The following is a 22,398-nucleotide window of genomic DNA, read 5'->3' on the forward strand; positions in this document are numbered from 1 at the left end:
TATTGTCTATTACAAGGCAATGAAAAATGAGAGGTGCTTAATATCCGTATTCCATTAACAGCACACCCATTTCTCCTTGGACATCTGTGTATCACTCACCGCTCCTCCATGAGTTCCCGGATAGAGGCGACCGTGGGGCCAGATCCCAGGTGAGTATAATATGGACCTTCATCTTTCTCCACTATTTGTTCTGCAGAAACACAGAAAGTAAACATTTTTGGAATATCAATTAGTCAATATTAATTTAGAAAAGCAAACCACCAACAGGAAAGTTAATAGGCATGCTAGAAAACAGGAAACCCACATGGCTTATGAACATGTGAAAAGGTGTTCAACTCCATTAGAAATCAGGAAATACAAATTAAAATCACAATAAAACACCATCACATATGGACCAAATTGGCAAAAATTTAAAAATCTGATAAAACCAAGTGTTGTCAAAGCTGTGATCTAAGCACTTTGGGATTCCGCCTACCATTATCCAATAAAGCTAAACAGTTGCATCCTGCCTGACCCAGTAATTCCATTTCTAGATACACACTCAAGACCAGGGGTCAGCAAGTTACTTCCCTCCAGTGAGCCACCGCACCCGGCCAAAAACATTTTGTTAAGTGAAAGAAGCCCTCCTGGGTAAATACCCAGTCAAACTGAAGACAGAGGCTCAAACAGATACTTGTATGCCAATGTTCAGAGCAGCATTTATTCACCACAACTAAAAGGTGAAAACAACATAATCATCCATCAGCAGGTGGATGGATACATAAAATGCGTATGTCCACATGACAGAATATCACTCAGCCAAAAAAGGAATGAAGTTTTGATACATGACAAGGATGAACCTTAAGAACATTATACCAAGTAAAATAAACCAGACATAAAGGACAAATACTGTAGGATTTCCCTGACATGAATTATCTAGAAGAGGCAGATTCCTAGAGACAGAAAGTAGATGAGAGGTTCGCAGGGGCTGGGAGGAGCAGGAAATGAGGGGTTATTGCTTAATGGGACAGAGTTTCTGTTTAGGCTGATGAAGTTTTGGAAACAGACAGTGGTGTCAGTTGCACAATATTGTGAATGTAATTAATGCCACTAAACTGTACACATAAACATGATTAAAATGGCAAATTTAAGTTATACATACTTTACCACAATTTAAATAAAAGAAGTTCTGATACATGCTACAATATGGATGAACCTTGAAAACATTTTTTTTTTTTTTTTAGATGGAGTTTTGCTCTTGTTGCCCAGGCTGGAGTGCAATGGCGCGATCTTGGCTCACTGCAACCCCCGCCTCCCAGGTTCAAGTAATTCTCATGCCTCAGCCTCCCAAGTAGCTGGGATTATAGGCATGCACCACCACACCCAGCTAATTTTGTATTTTTAGTAGAGACAGAGTTTCACCATGTTGACCAGGCTGGTCTCGAACTCCTGACCTCAGGTGATCCACTCACCTTGGCCTCCCAAAGTGCTGGGATTACAGGCATAAGCTGTTGTGCCCCACCAAAAACATTTTGTTAAGTGAAAGAAGCCAGATACAAAACAGGTCACACATTGTATGATTCCATTTATATGAAATACTCAGAATAGGTAAATCTATAGAAACAAAAAAGCAAACTGGTGGTTGTTGCCAGAGGCTGGGGGCTGGGTAGGAATGAGGAGTAACTGCTTAATGGGTAACGGTGTTTTTTTGGAATCATGAAAATATTTTAAAACTGGAGGGAGATGTGGTTGCACAACATTGTGAATGTACTAAATGCCACTGAATTGTTCACTTTAAGATGGTTAATTTTACGTGAAGCTCAACTCAATTTGTAAAAAGGAACAAACCATTCATGTAACAACATGGATGAATTTTAAATGAGTTTTTCTAAGTGAAAGAAAACAGATCCAAAAGGCTACATAGTAGCGGCTTTGGAAAACAGTGATGTGGCTGGATATTAGGAGGCTAAAAACAAAAAAACTATACACACAGTGTGCACCTACTGTACTACAGTTGGTAAGTTTGCTTCATATCTAAGAAGACATGACAATTAAATGTAATAGAGTAACCTACACTGGGTCCTATGACTGAAAAAGGACCATTGGTGGAAAAACTGATGAAATCCAAAAAGTCTGTAGTTAACAGTATTGTACCAACGTTAATTTCTTCGTTTTAAATATACTATAATTACGTAAGACATTTACAAGCAAGAGAAAGTATATAAAGGGTATACAGGAATTCGCTGCACTAACTTCGTAACTCTCCCATAAATGTAAAATTATTTCAAAATAAAGTATTTAAAAAGTAAAAGAAAAAAACAGTGAGCCATAATTTGCTGATCCTTAGGAGAAATCTTAGTCACACACATTAAAACCCACAAAGATTTTCACAGCAACACTGTCTACAAGAGTCAAAGCTGTAGACAGCCTGCTATGGACTGAATGTTTGTGTACCTCCCAAATTTGTATGTTGAAGCCTAATCCCCAATGGGATAGCATTTGGAGGTAGGGCTTTGGGGAGGTAATTAGGTCAAGAGGGTGGCACCCTCCTGAATGGCACTAGTGTCCTTATAGGAAGGGATACCAGAGAGCTTGCTTCCCCTTTCCCTCTCCTCTCCTGACTATGTGAAGATATAGCGAGGAGGTGGCTGTCTACATGCTAAGAGAGGGCCCTCGACAGACACCAGATCTGCTGGTGCCTTGATCTTAGCATTCTCAGCCTCTACAGCTGTGAGAAATCAATGTTCATTGTTTAAACCACCCAGACTATGGGATTTTTTTTCTAGAGACAGGGTCTCACTCTGATGCCCAGGTTGGAGTGCAATGGCATGATCACAGCTTACTGCAGCTTCAACCTCCCAGGGTCAAGTGATCCTCCCACCTCAGCCTCCTGAGTAGCTGGGACTACAGGTGTGCACCACCATGCCTGGCAAATTTTTCTATTTTTTTGTAGAGGCAGGGTTTTGCCATGTTGCCCAGGCTAGTCTCCAACTCCCGGGCTCAATCTATCTGCCTGCCTCGGCCTCCCAAAGTGCTAGGATTACAGGCTTGAGACACTGGGACTGGCCAGTATTTTTGTTAAAATAGTCCAAATAAAGATACAACCCATAATTCAGCAACAGTGGAATGGATTTCTCTTGAAATGCAGTAGTGATATTATGGAATATATTCAGCAATGAAAATCAGAAACCTGCAACAGCATGGTTGACTACAACAGCATAGTGAGTGAAAGCAGCACAACGCAGATGATATGGTCTAGCTGTGTCCCCACCCAAATCTCATCTTGAATTGTAGCTCCCATAATTCCGTGTTGTGGGATGCACCCGGTGAGAGATAACTGAATCATGGAGGCAGTTTCCCCCATACTGTTCTCATGGTAGTGAATAAGTCTCATGAGATCTGATGGTTTGATAAGGGGAAACCCCTTCCACTTGGCTCTCATTCTCTCTTGTCTGCTGCCATGTAAGACATGCCTCTCACCATGATTGTGAGGCCTCCCCAGCCACGTGGAACTGTGAGTCCATTAAACCTCTTTTTCTTTATAAATTACCCAGTCTCAGGTATGTCTTTATCAGCAGCGTGAAAATGGACTAATACAGCAGAATACAGTTAAGATTCCATTTAAATGATATTCAATAACAGACTCAAACTATACTGCTTAGAGATCCATACACAGTGAGTAAAAACTACTAGGCTGAAATATGAAATTGCAGACAGTCAATGATGTTTGACCTATCAAAAAATGATAATTTTATATGGTTCAACTTAATAAAAAGAAAAGCAAGGAAATCATTGTCACAAAAGTTAAGAGAATGGTTACTTCTAGGGGATGGAAGAGGAATGTGATTAGAAAGGCATACAGGTCGGGGCACGGTGGCTCACACCTGTAATCCCAGCACTTTAGGAGGCCAAGGGGAGGATCACTTGAGTCCAGGAGTTTGAGACCAGGTTGGGCAACATAGTGAGACCCTGTCAATACAAACAAACAAATAACAACAATAAAAACCTAGCCAGGCTTGTTGGTATGTGCCTATAGTCCCAGCTACTTGGAAAGCTGAGGCAGGAGGATCACTTGATACCAGGAGTTCAAGGCTGCAGTGAGCTATGATTGCACCACTGCACTCCTGCCTGGGTGACACAGCAAGACCCTGCATCAAGGGAAAAAAAAAGATAAGAAAGGGCATAGAGGTGACTCCTGAGGGGCTAGAAGTGGTCTAATTCTTGATCCAGGTGGTGGTCACACAGGTTCATTTTATAAAATTTCATTAAACTCTATGTGAATGTTTCAGGTACTTTCCTATGTTATATAAATCACAATTTTTTAAATGTAAAAAATTAATTTAATACCTATTTTATCCAGATCATTATGCTCAGCTTTATGGGGCATACAAGACAGAATAATACCTGACTGTTGCCTTTAAAAACTGTATGATCTAGCCAGGCAGACAAGACCTACACATAAGATACCTAATGGCATTTCCTATCAATAGGGAAAGATAAAACTTTCAATGTGTAGTGTTAGGACAACTGCGGGAAAAAAGTTTGATCCATACTTAATACCTTATCCCCCAAATCCATTCCAAATGGCTGAAAGATTAAAATAAAAAAAAAACTATACACGTGCTAGAAGGAAAAAAATGGAAGTTTTAAAAAATAATCATGAAGAAGGGTCTTCTCTAAGTATGACATAAAATTCCAAAGCCACTCCCAAAAATAAATAAATAAAACCCTGATAAATCAACTGAAGAAAAACTTTGTAATAACTACTGAAAGTCAAGCTGAAAGACAAACATCACACTGGGAAGAGAGATCTGGAACTCACATCAGTCAAAAGGCTAATTTCCTTAATATATCAAGAGCTACTATAGCTGAACAAGGTCAACAACACAAGAGGAAAATGAAAAAAAGATACCAATGGTTCTTGAAAAATGCAAATGGCTCAAACACGCATAAAGCTACAATGAGATGTCATTTTCCCTCTTTCAGAGGAGGGTAAAGGTATATACATATGTCATTACGAACTCTAAGAATAGCAGAGTAAAAGCAAGTTTAAACTGAGTTCAGCTGTGTTCCAGCAAAAAAAATTAAAAATTAAAAATTAAAAAAAAAAAAACAGTTAGCCATGGAGTGTGCAGCCAGGCAGATGACCTGACCTGATCAAAGTAGCTCGCCACTGACGGCATCTACTCATGGAGGCTCCTCACCCCTCCCTACTGTCCTGGGTCAGGCTCTTGCCTCAATTATCACCATGGTCTCCTAACAGTTGGTCTGAGCCCTCCTAAGTCATCCTACCCAATACCACCAGTTATAGTCCCCAAACAAAAATCTGTTTACATCACTTTCCATTATTATACCACGCTGGACAGAAGACAGAATCTAAATTTCAGAATGTGGTTCACAAAGTCCCCACCACACCATCTCCACACACCTCCCTGCCTTGCAACCTGTCCCAGCCACTAAGGGCTCTGCCACGCAACCACTCGGTATCCCATGTAACCTTAAATATGTTTTCTCACTGACAACAGTGCCTTTCTGGATCTCTCCTTTTGGAAAAACTCATTTTTTTTTTTCCTTTCTTTCCTTGCAGCTCCAGCTCCAAGAAAGGGCCTACTTTAAATGCCACTTTTTCTGCGAAGCCCTATTGAACTTTCTCAGGGTGTTTTCCCTCTGGACTTCTAGAGCATCTTGTATACAATGTCAATTATTGAGGCATGTATAAAACATAATTGTTACGTAATTGTTAATGTAGCACAGAATAACAAATACTGATCTTGCAGACGGAAACCTGGGCAACTACAATGAGTTACTTCCCAACCTCTCTAATCCTCATGCCTCTATGTGTAAAATACACAAAGGGCTTAGCACAGTATTTGGCACATAACATAAGCTCAACAGGTAAGCTGTTGTCCAGGCTCCGCCAAACAAACTATGTGACTGTGGGCAAATTACACAACCTTTATGAGCCTCAACGTAGTTAAAATAATGTTTTTACATAATAGAATTGTTGAAGATTAGGTGAGATGCAAGGTACCAGTGCTTAAACATTTCATGAATGAGTATTTTCAACTAAAAAGTTAGAAATGACTCATTCCAAATGGGCACTATTTTGAACCATAAAATAGAATTACAGAAGGATGCATGTGAAGAGGTGGGGAGAGGAGAAGGCCAAGGGAGAGCAGGGGGGAGTGGGGAGGCAGAGAAAGAGAATATGAGAATGTGGGTGAGGGAGGCAATGGTCTGAAAGCTCTTTATAGGTGCTAGGAGACCACACGGTATACAGAAAATAGAACATAAGAATATGCCAGAACTTCTGGGCTCTGTTCCAGTTGCTATTGTCTGGAGAAAATTCAAAGTAACAAATTGACTGCAGGGTCTTATGCTGGGAAGAGAAACATCATGTAGCTTTTGGTGACCACCTTCTGCCCTAAGTCACAAAAACTCAAAACTTACACGGTTAAGGACTGAGAAAGGAAATTTTCAAGGAGAAGGCACAAACTAAATCTTAGCAACTCCATCTCAATAGCTGGAAAACAAGATACGAAGATCTAAAACCAAGACAACCTAGAACTGGCTGGTCAGGTTTCCCTGGGAAGGCCACTAAAACACAAAGGGCAGAGAAAGCTTCAAGTGCCAAACAAAACCAAAGCCACTTTCAGCAGTTTACAGGGCAGCCCAAGGAGTCTCTTAAAAGCATTGTTTCTTTTACTTATGTCTCCTCTCCTGAGTATAAGGGAAAAGATATTCTAGAGAAGAAATCTGACAACAAAGTTGCTGACTTACAACAAAGTTATCAAACTAGTATACATGTACAAATTTAATTATCCTCATATATGTTATATGAAGATATATATTACAGATACTATATATAATCTTCTGTGCATGCATATGTGTAACATATATATATACACTACCACCACCGATTTCTTGTTATGTAAATGTCTCATTTTCAAATAGTTTTCATTTTATATATTGAATAAATGTTATATACGGTACTTAAAGGATCCTGAGCTAGGAACTAAGATATTAAGTATCTTATTAAGTATAACATAAAGGAGATACAAATATAAAAATCAAAGAAGTAAAACCTCTGTACTGTTAAGTCTGAATTACAAATATCATTATGAACTCGGGTCCTGTCCACTGGAGAAACGTAAGAGCAATGACATTCTAGTAGCTGTAAGTACCCCTAGCTCTCTGGTTTTGATTTCTAAGCACCATTATCCCTTAAAAGGAACCAGGTGGGCCAGGCGCGGTGGCTCACACCTGAAATCCCAGCACTTTGGGAGGCCAAGGCAGGCGGATCACGAGGTCAGGAGATCGAGACCATTTTGGCTAACACGGTGAAACCCCATCTCTACTAAAAATACAAAAAATTAGCTGGCATGGTGGCGGGTGCCTGTAGTCCCAGCTACTCAGGAGGCTGAGGCAGGAGAATCACTTGAACCTGGGAGGCGGAGGTTGCAGTGAGCTGAGGTCGCACCACTGCACTCCAGCCTTGAGACAGAGCGAGGCTCTGTCTAAAAAAAGAAAAAAGAAAAGAGGAAAGGAAAGAAAGGGAAAGAAAAGGAAAGAAGGAAAGAAAGAAAAAGAAAGAAAGAAGAAAAGAAAAGAAAGGGAAAGAAAGAAAGAAAAAAGAAAAGAAAAGGAGAGAGAAAGAGAAGGAAGGAAGGAAGGATGGACGGAAGGAAGGACGGACGAACCAGGTGACCAAGCCAAAAAAAAAAAAAAAAAAAAAAGAAATCAGGTGGTCTTGCAGAAATGGTTAATTCAAGGTCTGAGGCAGGAAAAGTATGATGTGCCCTGGATATTTCTTGTTGAACAAAAAGCAAAGAAATGATCAAAGAATGATCTGGGGTGAGGTATGTCCAAAGACCACAGGAGCTGGCCTGAAGGGGCATCCCACTGGCCAAATTTGGGACAATCTGAACAAGAAGAATGACTGTAACTAAAACTCATTAAATATATAAATATTCATTAGTCCATAATGATGCTCAAAAAAAGAGAAAAGAGGAAAAAATAACAAACACTCCTTTGTCCTTGAAGGTGACTATTCACTTCATTTTCATTTCAACTGCTATAATATGCATAATTTCTATGAGTTACCATTAAAAAATAAACCTTGTCACTTAAACCATGGCAATACTATACATAATCACTTTCACTTTTTATCTCATATTCATTGAAAAAGCTTTTAGACTTGCTTAGATGGATCTATCTATCACTATATATACATAAAAAGAAAAATATAAGCTAAATACAGTAAATGAGTTGCATGTTTTACAAGAATACGGTTGACTCTTGAACAACACGGAGGTTGGGGCAGTAACTCCCAGTGTGGTTGAAAACCTGCATATATCTGTTGACTTCTCTGAAACTTTACTAATAGCCTACTGTTGACTGGAAGTCTTACTGATAACAGATAATTAACAGACAAATATCTACATATATTTTATGTATTTGTGAGATATTTACCATTTATTAATAAATTTTTTCAATATTTCTAGGCTATGCATTTTGTCAGTTTTTTCAAATTTTTTACAAATCTCCAAAAAATGTTCCAGTATATTTATTGAAAAAAAAATCTGGGCCAGCCGTGGTGGCTCATGCCTATAATCTCAGCACTTTGGGAGGCTGCGGTGGGCAGATTGCTTGAGCCCAGCCTGGGCAACATGGTGAAACCCCACCTCTACCAAAAAACAAATAAACAAACAAAAATTAGGCAGGCATGGTGGCACGCACGCCTGTAGTCCCAGCTACTCAAACGGCTGAGGTGGGAGGATCACTTGAGCCTGGGAGGCAGAGGCTGTAGTGAGTGGGGATCACACCACCACACTCCAGCCTGGGAGACAGAGTAAGACCTTGTCTCAAAAAAAATAAAAAAGAAATGCTCAGAAGCTTAGTTTCCATGTTTCTACACACAATAACTTTGTTTCAATACTGAATCACACTGTACTCTTTTTGAAGACAATTTAAACAGTATTTAATCTTAACACACATAATACTAACAATATTCATAACTCACCGAGATAACAATATGAAAAGCTATGACCAAATTCATGCGTGTATATGGGTGCCATAATGGCCGCCTGGCCAACAACTAGTATAAGACATCATTGATTATAAGCTATATCCCGACTTCAGAGAGCTTTGAGATGCTTTTTAAGTAGCATAAAGCCACATATGCTCACACTTCTTCCAACTGATGAAATGTGATATTAAGCCAACTCTTATATTCTGACAATTGGTAATTAAGGGGAAAATTATGCATTATCCTGGCTTTCTTACTTAGAAAGTAATCAAATGAAGAACAGCACTTTTTTTGGTAAGAACTCTAAAGATAAGATCTACCCTTCTTTCAGAATCTATTTTACTTATTTTTTTTTTTTTTTGTCTGTAGAGATGGGCTTTGTTGCCCAGGGTGGTCTCAAACTCCTGGGTTCAAGTGATCCTCCCACTTCGGCCTCCCAAAGTGCTGGGATTGCAGGCAGAGGTATTGCACCAGGCCAGATCTGCCCTCTTAAACTTTTAACTGCACAATACGGTATGTTTAGTATGCTGTACAGCAGATCTCTAGAACTTACGCATCTTGCATAACTGTAACTTTATACCCACTGAACAACTCATCTCCCCCTCCCCCATCCCTTAGCAATCACATTCTATTTGCTACTTCTATAAGTCTATTTTACAAAAACTCATATAAGTGGAATCATGCAGCATTTGTCCTTCTGTGACTGAATTATTGAGCATCTTTCAGGTTTTGTAAGGTATTAAATGTAAAAAAAGGATGGACAGAATTAGAATATCATCAGTTTGCAATCCCTAATGAAAAATTAACTTACACAAGGATCATCAGTAGACATGATATGACTAAAGATTGATGGGGAACTGGATAATCACATGGTGGTGAAGTACTGCCTGACAAATTATTTGCTGGACACAAAGGGGAAAACATAACTTTATAATGGCAAGACCTGGCTCTTGCTCTTACCACCTTAACCTAGTGAAAACTGGGCTTCACCAACGGTGGGACAATTAGACTTCTCAAAGTGATCTTACATGAGAAGCCTGGCATACTCCATTAAAAAAAAAAAGTTTCAGGCCAGGCATGGTGGCTCAGGCCTGTAATCCCAACACTTTGGGAAGCTGAGGTGGGTAGATCACTTGAGGTCAGGAGTTAGAGACCAGCCTGGTCAACATGGTGAAACCTCATCTCTGCTAAAAATACAAAAATTAGCCGGGCGTGGTGGTGCACGCCTGTAACCCCAGCTACTCGGGAGTCTGAGGCAGGAGTATGGCTTGAACCCAGGAGGCAGAGGTTGCAATGAGACGAGATCGCGCCACTGCACTCCAGCCTGGGTGACAGAGTGATACTCTGTCTCAAAAAAAAAAAAAAAAAAAAAGTTTCACCTGAACTTAACCAAGTATTTAGATCCTTCAGCATACGGTTCTCTTTTTTCTCACAGTGAAACAAGGTTTACTAACCTTCTTGGTGCTGTTTAATGCTATTCAATCTTAAATTCAACAGGTGACTTTACCCTACTTACATTCATTGTTATAACATATATTTCTGGCATTTTATGTTTTCCATGTTTAATGCTTCCTTGTCTTCTTCGTTTGCTGCAGATTTTGTGTTTTCTATTTCCCCCATCAGCACCATCCCTGGTAATCTGGAAAATCTATAGTATGTTTTTAAAAATGCTAACGGTACTTCTAAAGAGAAAAGTTAGCACCTCTATAATTTCTCCCACCTCCTCCTTTACTTCTGCTTTTCACTGGTATCCTCAGGAACATATTTCCCTCTGCTACATGTTAAGATGTTTAACATAAAAATATATCTTAAGTAGAGTTTAAGTAAATATCTTTTGTTTTAGAAAAATAACTGTCATTTAAAGTTAGACTTTACATTTGAACAGATTTAGTGTTCATCGCCAGCCTCTCCATACTACAACTTCCCTATCTATTATTATTTTGATTCATCTCTAGAAAATGAGTTCTTGCATATTTAAAAATGTTTTTATGAAGACTTTACATATGGATGGTGACTTAAGTAAGTCGAACTTGGATCAAACTTTTTAATCTCAATACTCTACTCTGAGAACTGCAATACACGTATCCAGCTAAGAACCCATATATCCAAAATAAAGAACCCTTACCACTCAATAAGAAAAACAATAGAGAAATGGGCTTGAACAGCAACTTGAATGACTTGAACAGGAACTTGAACAGAAATGACTCGAACAGGAACTCCACAAAAGACGGCATATGAAAAACTGCTCACCCTCATTAGGCATCAGGGAAATTCAAATTAAACCCACAGTGAGATACTATTATACATCTACCACAATGGCAAAGACTGGATGGCACCATTTGCTGGTGGGAACGTGGAGCAATGCTGGTGGGAGCTTAAACTGTAACAACCACTTTGAAAGACCAATGGTACCTACTAAAGCTCAACACACACAATTTCAGTCCTAGGTAAATACCGAAGTATACACATGTATACATAAATGCACCAAGAGATAGGTATAAGAATGTCTTATATCAGCATGATTCATAATAACCCCAAGTTGGAAACAACCCAAAAGACCATCAGTGACCTACTGGATACACTGTGGTGTATTCAAAAAATGGAATGCTGTACAGCTATGAGAACGAACGACGGGGCAGATAACAAATGTACATACATACAGATAACACAGGGCCAGGCATGGTGGCTCACACCTGCAATCCCAGCATGCTGAGAGGCCAAGGTGGGAGACTAGCCTGGGCAACAAAGAGAGACCTTGTCTCTAAAAAAAAATTTACAAATTAGCCAGGCACAGTGGCATGTGCCTGTAGTCCCAGCTACTTGGGAGGTGTGGGGATCGCTTGAGCCAAGGAGTTCATGGTTGCAGTGAGCTATGATCACATCACTGTACTCTGGCCTGGACAACAGTGACATCCTGTCTCTCTAAAAATAAATAAATAGGTCAGGCACGGTGGCTCACACCTGTAATCCCAGCACTTTGGGAGGCCAAGGCAGGCAGATCACCTCAGGTCAGGAGTTCCAGACCAGCCTGGCCAACCTGGCGAAACCCTGTCTCTACTAAAAAAATACAAAAGTTAGCCAGGTGTGGTGGCGCATGCCTGTAGTCCCAGCTACTCTGGAGTCTGAGCCAGGAGAATCACCTGAACCGGGGAGGCGAAGGTTGCAGTAAGCCGATATTGCATCACTATGTTCCAGCCTGGTCAACACAGCGAGACTCCGTCTCAAAAAAATAAAAAAAAATTAAATAAATAAAATAAAAACACAATATAGATGAATCTCACAAACACATCATTGAGCAAAAGCCAAAATATGAAAGAGCATATGATACATATTCATGATTCCATTGTATGAAGTTCAAGAACAGGCAAAACTGATCAGTGTGGTAAGAAGTTAGAATAGAATAGTTACCTTAGGACAGGGGTCAGCAAACTTACTCTGTTAAGCACCAGACAGCACACATCTTAGGCTCTGCAATCTCAGGGGCAACTACTCAACTGTGCTGCTGTAGTGCACAAGTGGCTATAGACAACGGATCAACAAATGAGCCTGGTCATGTTTTCATAAAACTTTACAGACTCTGATATTCTCATGAGTCATGAAATGTTATTCTTCAACTGACTTTTTTTTTCAACCACTTAAAAACATAAAAAACCCTTTTATACATGAGCGTGGGCCAGGTTTGGTCTGCAGGCTGCCAGCCTATGCTTTAGGGGATTGGGTGCCACGTGCCTGGAGGGGTGGACTTCGGAGGCTTCTGAGATGCTGGTAAAATTCTGTTCTGCTGTTTACATGAGTGTGTCTTTTATAAAACTGTACTGAGCTGTACACTTGTGATTTACATACCTTCCTGTATGTGTATTTCAATACAAAATGTTTTTTGAAAGTGCTTTTAAAAAAGAAATAAATTTAAAAATTAAAAAAAATTTGTCTACAAAAACCTAATATAGGTGACCAACTTTTTTTTTTTTTTAAACTTGTAGGTGATTCTTCACCCTTGAAATTTAATAAGTTAATCGGCACTGTTATTTGTCAAATTTCCCTCATTTTCCCTGGGACATGATAACTTATTATAACACCTTTCCACTTCAAAAATGTATTCTATTCTACCTTTGACTCTCACGTTTGTTCAGTTTGCTCCACACTGTTCGCCGAGAACACCGAGTGTTCCCAAGATTCCCACCAGAATGAATCTGTGTGTGGGGTCCCTACTGTTCCTCTCTTCTGCTTCCCTCGCTGTATGCCACAGTGATACTGTTCATTTCTACATTTTCCCGTTTTGGGGTGAACTTTCAAGACCGTGCCTCTTCCTCACCGATCTGCTTTTTCTGTTAACTCTGATTCTGCTTTTTGTAGCTTCTTAATGCACTTTTTATGTGCTTTGTAATGGCACGGTTCTTCTGGAATTTAATCCATAACTCTCACGACTTCTTTATAACTTAGCACCTCATCTTTCATTTTTTATTTCATAGCGACTGTTTTCTTCAACTTCCCTGAAGATATAAGTCAGCGGTTTAAACAATTCCTGTATTTTCTCATGTAAATTTTCTTTTTTTAGCTTAAGTATTTGTTTGCAACTAAGCTTGTTAACACTAATGAAAATGTACAAAGAATTATAAATTTTCATATTAAATGTTACATTAATCCCTCCACTTTTCCTACAGAATTTGAATGGCTACCATGTTGATTTTGTTTATTTGTTAATCAATCTTCTCACAGGAGAAGCTGATCTCTAGTTTCTCCCCCTTGGCAGAACTGACATTTTGGATCAACTAGTTCCTTACTGTAGGCACTGTTAGGAGGCTTAGCAGCATCCCTAGCTTCTAGACGCCAGTGGTACCACACCACTTTTGATGACCAAAAATGTTCTCAGATATTGCCAAATGTCCCCTGGGGGAGAGGAATGGAAAGCCTCCAATTGAAAGCCACTGGTCTATACTCATTTGCCCAAAAATAGAGTGGGCAGAATTTCCTTACTCCTGTTTACCTGGACAGTGCTCAAATTCTTTCCTTAAAAATTCAGCTAGATAACTGGATGCTTGTAGAGGTTTCAATTATTAAGTTTGAAAGTTTAGCAGTCTGAGAGGGGATAGGAGAACTGGGGCTGGCTGTGGACAATTGCGACTGGGAAATTTCATCTCCAAGCCCTTTGTCTGTTGGAGCCAATGCCTCTAAATTTTTATGCGTATGTTGAGGGTTGGGTTGTACTCTGTCCTGATGCGGAGAGACACTCTTAGGATTTTGGTTCATTCCCTCGAAAGGGACTGAGCTGGTCGCTCTGATAAGATGTCAAGTTAAAATAAAGCCCCACAGCTGGCAGGATTTTTGTTTGGTGGTTCAGCAAATATTTTTTCTTTGTACAATAGCCTTTTCGGTACTGTTGGCCCTCAGCTACAAAGCCAGCTCTTAGGATATGATTTCCCATCTCTCCAGCCCACCATCCTCATCCTCAGCCCAGAACTTATCCCCTTCAAAAGCTGGAGCAAATGGGGAACATGCTCTGCCTGCATTCCCTGGTTTCCAGAGATCACGGCTTCTAGATGGTGGTCTCCCATCTTCCAGCCCATTTCTCCAAGTTGTGGGGTCCCTCTGTTATTTTTCCCAACACTGGGAGTTGTGTACTCAGTGTGTCATTCTTTAATTCAATTTGATCTCAAAGTGGCAGAGAGCCCTTGGAATTCATGGTTGAAGATTGGGGCTATTCCCAAACTTCAGCTGATGAAAGCTTTCCCTCTATTTTTATTGATTTGGTTCCTTTCACCAGGTTTCAGGAAAGGAGTATTTTACCATCTTGCTGTTAAGTCACTATTTTACCTTGTAGTCCCCAGGGTAATATTTCTTCCTTCTCCATAAAGGTAAAGTGGCATCGCTGGGAAATGGCTCAACTCTTCTTAAAGAAAAATCTATTTTATGTCTTGTTTTGACCACTGAGAGAAGTGAAGGTGGTTCTTTTTTTCCCCCCTTTCTAAAATACATGGTAGAAAGCTCTGGGGGAGAGCTCAGGAGAGCAAAATCCAATTTTTGAGAAAGGGCTCGTTATACGGCTTTAAGTGTTTTTCTTAACCCTGTGCACTTAATTCTATACTCATTAAAATAGAAAAATATGTTCTGTTCCATTTCTGCTCTAGGCTGGGGAGAGAATGAATATATCCTTTCTGCTATCAGCAAGAGACACTTAACACAAGAAACCACTCATTACTACCTAACAGAAGGAGAGATGCTTAATTTCTAAAAGAACCTTCCACCTTTCCACACTCTCTACACACAGACTAAGGCATCCACATTTTTCCAGTGGGGAACCAATGGCCAGGAATATACACAGGAGCACAGCTGAGGCATTTCTTTTTTACGACATTAGTACAGAGAGACAGTATACAATTAATGTACAGATGTCAAAGATCACACAAAGGCTCCATTTGTACCTATCTACTCTTTCCAAACAATCCTATATAATTGCCCCAGTTTCTTAGTCCATTTCTGTTGTTTATAACAGAATACCTGAAACTGCGTAATTTATTAAGGAAAGGAATCTATCTGGAGTCTGAGAAGTCCAAGGTCAAGGGGCCACACTTGTTGAGGCCCTTCGTGTTGATCGGGACTCTGCAGAGTCTCAGGTGGTGCAGGACACATGGTGAGGGGCTGGGTGTGCCAGCTCAGGTCTCTCTTCCCTTTCTGAATAGAGCTACCAGTCCCACTGCCATGCTAACCTGTTAATCCATTAACCCATTAATCCATGAATGAATTAATCCATTCATGAGGATAAAGCCTGCATCACCCAATCACCTCTTAAAGGCCACTCCGCTCAATACTGCCTTTAGGGGATTAAGTTTCAATGTAAGTTTGGGGAAACAACAACATTCAAACCACAGAACTCAGTTTCCTGATATAATTTTAGTGGACTTAACGCTGAAGAGCATAAGATTATATAGATAATTAGATTCCACTTTAATGACAGTCAATGACTGCTAGCATGATGCCTCCTGATAGTTACAAAGCCACAGCCATGGGCAGGTAGAATGTTAGGCCCTACTCTGGATCAGGTGTACTGGATGAATTTTTTAACACTAAAATCTCAGGTCAGCTGCCTGTGAAACCATGTACAGCATGCTGGGCCTTTATAATAATGGGCATATTCAAGACCATAAACATTAAAGGTAAGGAGATCATTCCTAAACCCATTTGACACCTTCGCAGAGTATAAATATGGAGGTAGAATAAGGCTGACCAGTTGACCAAAAAATATGAAGGGTACTTGCCACAGGCTTAGCACCAGTCTAGATGCTTTATAAATACAACACGCGGCCAGGCATGGTGGCTCACTCCTGTAATCCTAGTATTCTGGGAGGCCGAGGTGGGTGGATCGCTTGAGCCCAGGAGTTCAAGATCAGCCTGGGCAACATGGCAAGACCCCATCTCCTCTACAAAAAATTTAAAAAATTAGCCAGGCATAGTGGTGCATGCCTGTAGTCCTGGCTACTTGGGAGGCTGAGGCAGGAGGATCGCTCAAGCCTAGGAGGTCAAGGCTGCAGTGAGCTGTGAGTCTGCCACTGCTATCCAGCCTGAGTGACACAGTGAGACCCCATCTCAAAAACAACAACAACAACAACAACAAAAAACCATGCAGTCCTTGTGCTTAAGGAATCTGGGCTTTAACTGCAAAGACTGGTGCACATAGAACAAATAATGTAAGACAAGAAAGAATCCAGCATTAAATCCTAACCCTTCTTTTCTGATGCTGTTAGACCTCCCAACCTTGAAACTATCCATTGGTTCTTTAACCTACCCTCTCCTCAATTTCTTCCCACATCTTTTCCACACTTTCTTCAAAGCCTCCTGTTTGAGCTCCTCTCCCCTAAATGGTGGTAACTTCCATTCTGGGGCTTCTTTTTGATCTACACAGTCAGCCTGGTGAAAAGACCAGGACTGAACATTTCAGTTACCATCAGTCTGCCAAAGAACTACCAGTTCACAGATCTGACCAGATGGACACTGCCAGGTCCCACAGACATTCAAAAGCCAGGTACCCAGACTTGCTGCCCTCCCAGTATTTCTAACCTTGGTGAAAGGCAGCACCATCAACCCAGTCGCCCAGCCTGAAACCTCAGGAGTCACCTGTGACCACTCCTCCTCCCTTACTCCTACATCCAACCAGTCACTGGAGCAGTTAATTCTTTTCTTATTCTTTCTCTTATCTGCCCCCTCCCCTCCTCCTTTCTACTCAAGGTCACTCTAGTTCAGAGGCCCATTATTTCTTGCCTGAACTACATCTGAGCCTACAAACTGGTTTCTCTGGCTTTGGTATCATCCCCTCTTCCCCTGAAACTCTCCTCTCCAGCCACTCCCAATCTTTCATCCTCCACACCCGTCACACCCGCATGACCTGTATTTCCCCATGTTCTCTCATCTTCCGAATCGTCATGTGTCTTTCCACATGTCTTTCATCTGCATAAACTTCAGGTCCCTTCTCCCTGTTCCTCTATTAAACTTCTATTTATCCTTTAAAACTCAGTAAGACATCCTCTCCTGCAGGAAGTTTTCTCTGATACCCTCCTACTCACCGTCAGATTCCCCATCCTTTATATGGTGTCCAAATAGTCATTGTTTCAAAAAAACATTTAAAAGATAGGAAGTTTCTCTTCATCTCAATGCAGTGGGGTGGGGGGTTTGTGTGATACATTCTCATAGAAATAAAAACTGTAGAAAACAGACTTTACACGACTGTAAACAAATAACTTTGTGTCCTCCATTCAGGACTATGTCCCATTTGAAATTCCCTGATGGACATGCCATCAGCCACATTCGCTGGACAATGCCACTCCCTCACCCAGACTTTCACCATGCTCCAGGCAAAGGAGATATTTTCCCTGTGGCTTCTTCAGGGAAGAACAATCAACTGATTAAAAATACAACATATTTCTATGAAGGCAACCACTAGCATCTACACCTCCTAACCTCTTGCTTTTGCTGTGGTTTAGTCTCTGCAGCTTCCTGTTGGCTGCTCCCCGGAGACATCAGGACAACGCTTACAAACTAACACAGATAGCTTCCTCATCTCTAAGATGGTGACTAGATGAGCACAAAGGATGCTTTTCCCACTAAAAAGTCATTTGCATTCATTCTCTGTCCTAAACTGGCTCCTCTTGGGAATTTCCCTGTTACTGAAAATAGACAAAATACACAAAGACGAAGGGAACAACAGTCTCTATAGCTCCTTGTCCTGTTTCTGACAATGGTGTTATAGGATGGTTGGGGGGGGACTCTCCAATGAGTATTTTTAAATATCCACATCCACAAGTCACTTGCAATAATTCAACATAGAAATTCAACTTGTGATAAATATTCTCAAAGCTGTAAACATCATATTATCTTTTAGAGAATGGCATTTCCTTTCATAGCTTATAAGTTTACTTCTTTGAAGCTTTAAGGGGTGCCTTTAATTCTAGAACTTCAAGATTCAGATTAAAAAATCCATATGAGTCCCATTCAGACCTTCAGAAACCCATCATTTTTATATAAAGGGGTTGGGGACTTTGGTTACATGGTGATGCCCATATTGGCTAAATTGCTTATTTGGCAAAATTACCAAATAACTTGAATAATAGAGGGTTTTTTTGTTTTGTTTTGTTTTTTGAGACAGAGTCTTGCTCTTTCGCCCAGGCTGGAGTGCAGTGGCATGATCTCAGCTCACTGCAACCTCGGCCTCCCAGGTTCAAGTGATTCTTCTGCTTCAGCCTCCAGAGTAACTGGAATTACAAGCACCCGCCACCATGCCCAGCTAATTTTTGTATTTTTAGTAGAGATAGGGTTTCACCATACTGGCCAGGGTGGTCTCGAATTCCTGACCTCATGATCTGCCCGCCTCGGCCTCCCAAAGTGCTGGGATTACAGGCATGAGCCACAGCGCCCGGGCCCCTCCCCCACTTTTTTTTTTTTTTTTTTTTTTTTGGCTATAGGAACTTGTATGCTTTTATAAAGTTGTTCCCATATTCTGTTATCAGCTCTTAGATGGCTTCATGGAGTCTCCATATTTCACCCCCACTTCTATGGAAAATTCTTCCTTATATTAACCTATAACTCTCTACCTACCACTGGTGAGGGGATGAATTTCTGGAGTATGGGATTTTCCCATTGTCATCCCAGAGTGAGCACCTTGATTTCTAAGCCTTGTTCTGAGCCTGAATTCACAAAGACAAATTCTACCATACCAACTGAAGAAGCACCTGTTCAGGCGTGGTGGCTTATACCTGTAATCCTAGCACTTTGGGAGGCTGAGGCAGGTGGACTGCCTGAGCTCAGGAGTTTGAGACCAGCCTGGGCAACACGGTGAAACCCCGTCTCTACTAAAATACAAGAAGTTAGCCAGGCATGGTGGTGGGTGCCTGTAATCCCAGCTACTCGGGAGGTCAAGGCATGAGAACTGCTTGAACCCAGGAGGCAGAGGTTGCAGTGAGCCAAGATCACGCCACTGCACTCCAGCATGGGCAACAGAGCGAGAAGCATGTGGCCAGACAATTCTGGAAAACAGAATGGGTTTTCCTAACACGAACCTCAGGCCCTCCAGAAGCTGTTTCAGAGCAAATCTCTTCGTTGGTTCTCTTCATTCTACTACCATTGTTTTAGTGAGGACTTGTTTCCCAACTGACCAGTTTCAATCACAATATGACATGGTGGTTAAGAGTCCAACTGCCTAGGTTCAAATCTCACTTTCACTAGTTTGTATGACCTTGGTAAATTACTTAATCTGTTTCCTCATGGCTAAAATGGAGCCACTGACAGTATTTACCTCATAGAGCTGCTATGAGGATTAAGTGAGGTGGGGACTATAAAGTACTTGGCAGGGTGCCTAGACCAGAGCAGGTGCTTCATAAACACTTTTACTCTCAAAAGCTTCCTAACGGGTCTCCTACCACAGGGTTATCACCCTTCACCAATCCACCTTCCATGCTACTGCTAGCATGCACTTTCACAAATATTTCTGGGTTATACAATACAAATTTCATTGTAGAAAATTCAGAAAACACATGAGGGAAAGGTCATCCATACTCCGACCATACAGACAATCCACTGTTCATATATTTCCTTCTAGTCTTTTTTCCATTTTCTAAAACTCAACTGAGATGATCGTTCAAATTTGTTTCTGCTGTTTTCACCTAAGTATTTTCCTCTAATTTAACAATACAAAGTGTTGTTAGCTCCCAGTTCCTGGAGGTCTGGTTTCTCTGATGCTGACAGATGCCTGCATTTTTGCTCACTGCCTACAAGCGAAGACGTATCCTCTCTGGTGGAGGCTCCTCATCCGAGGAATGCAGGAGAACAGAGGTTTCAGGTCACCCTTGCAACATCCCATCCTGCAAGCTTGCTCCTTCTGCCCCAAGACTGTGTTTATGCACTACTCAGTCTGGAAAGCCTTTCTGCCTCTCCCCATCTGTGTTCACTACAGTTTTCAAAACCCAGCTCTAAACAAGAGTTTCCCAGATAAAACATGATCTCCCATGATGACAACTAAGTCTGTGCTACAGGGTACCCCTGCGATATAGCCACTTCCATACAACAGCATGGGCCTCGGAGGTAAAAGGCACTCAGCACACACTGGCTGAGTGGGTAACTAAATATTTTATTGTTGTTGTTTTTTTTCCTTAAGTAAACCATAGGCTGGGTGCAGTGGTTCACGACTATAATCCCAGCACTTTGGGAGGCTGAGATGACAGGATCGCTTGAGCCCAGGAGTTTGAGACAAGCCCGGGCAATATAGTGAGACCTCGTCTCCACAAAAAATTTTTAAAAATTAGCCAAGTATGGTGGCATGCGCCTGTAATTCCAGCTACTCGGGAGACTGAGGTGGGAGGATTGCTTGAGCCCAGGAAGTGGAGGCTACAGTGAGCAGAGATCATGCCACTGCATTCCAGCCCCAGAAACAGAGTGAGACCCTGCCTAAAAATAAAAAAAGGAAACCGCAAAGTCCTTCAGTGATGAACCATTTCTCTTAATTTTATCCTTATTGGTAGTTATACATGGCTGGGTAATTAATATATGGTAACTAAAGGAACAGCCAACTTTTTTTTTTTCCTTTACAAGGTATGGTTTTACTTTTCTTGCCCTATTGGACTTGATAGGCTTGATAACAGCTGACACTCTTGTGCCAACACAGCACTAAGTGCTTTACACATAGTAACGAATTTCATCCTCACAACAGCCCCGGTGAGGCCGGTACTATTATCGTTTTCATTCTACATATGAGGAAGCAGAAACCGTGGTGGGTTATGTAAAGTGCCCAAGCACTCCCAGCTAGTAAGTGATGGAGTTGGGATGCAAATTTAAAAACTAGTTTGACCACACATAATATCCATATAATTAAATTCAACAATTAAAATATTGGCTAAGGATCAACTATGTCTTAAAACACTAGGTAAGGATATTTCCCACGTTGTAGAAGGAGAAACGAGGTGCTAAACACAGGCGGATGGGACACACACATACACGCACGGAGAAAAGGGTAAGCGGACCCCATGATCAAAACAAGTTTCCCCCATATGCTGGTAAATAAGAGGGCCCTCGAAGTCATGTTGTTACTAGTCACATCTAAGAATGGACAGGGCCAGTGGGAACCATCATCTAGGAGCATGTCTCTGAGTGCCTGGCAGCATATCTGTTCACCCCCAAGTAAGAGCCCTGGGGCCAGATTTTCCTTGTTCTGCATGTGACTCCTTGTCACCCACCCCTCTGCCTCGTACCCCAGGAGTCGGGGAGGGGTAGCTGGAGGAGGCAGAACAGCCCAGCTCCTCCCTACTGACCGGGAGACAACATCCCAGCAAGTACATGACTTACTTGATATTTACGTATTTTTCACAAGTAGGGAAGACAGCCTTTTCCCAAGACCTGTCTGTGTATCATAAAATCACAAGAATTCAATATGCTCATCGCCAGCACCACTGTGTTTTCTGTCAACATCTGAAACACACGTATCTTTTACAGAACACTCCCTAAACAGAGTGTGGGGGCCGAGTGGACCTGGAGCTTACTACTGCCTCCAGGACTTCCCAGAGACAGTACGCTTATTGGGGAGTGGTCCTCAGTGGCCCTGCACCCTACTCTCATTCCAGAAGGCAAGGCTTAGAAGTGGACTCAACTCCTCAACGCGTTCTCACGCACGGCACCGCTTCAACCATGACTTGCATGCTAACTAGGTCCAAACATGTAACTCAGACCCTGACCTGGTCTTCTGGCCACTTCAGATGTGGCTCGTCCAGTGGGAACTCACTTCCTGTCCTCCCAATCCGAGTTATCAGTGAACACCACCACCCCAGGGAGAGACCTGCAGTGTCTCATCCCCTCCTCCCACAAGCCTTCCTCTGGAGACCTTCCAACCCCTCCCTCTGCCACCGGCTCTTTCAGGC

The 22,398-nt window shown here is 41.4% G+C and overlaps 1 protein-coding gene across 4 annotated transcripts in view; it reads right to left on the minus strand.

Annotated features, from left to right (window-relative positions):
• TET3 (tet methylcytosine dioxygenase 3) overlaps nucleotides 1-22,398 on the minus strand; it is a 120,995-nt gene that overhangs the window by 34,458 nt on the left and 64,139 nt on the right. For all 4 annotated transcript variants that reach the window (XM_016948809.4, XM_063789711.1, XM_016948810.4 and 1 more), the window contains one exon: nucleotides 100-190. In XM_016948809.4, the coding sequence (XP_016804298.3) occupies nucleotides 100-190 (91 nt within the window). The remainder of the gene's footprint in view (nucleotides 1-99; nucleotides 191-22,398) is intronic.

The sequence above is a fragment of the Pan troglodytes genome, chromosome 12, assembly GCF_028858775.2.
Source record: "Pan troglodytes isolate AG18354 chromosome 12, NHGRI_mPanTro3-v2.0_pri, whole genome shotgun sequence".
Lineage (NCBI taxonomy): Eukaryota > Metazoa > Chordata > Mammalia > Primates > Hominidae > Pan > Pan troglodytes.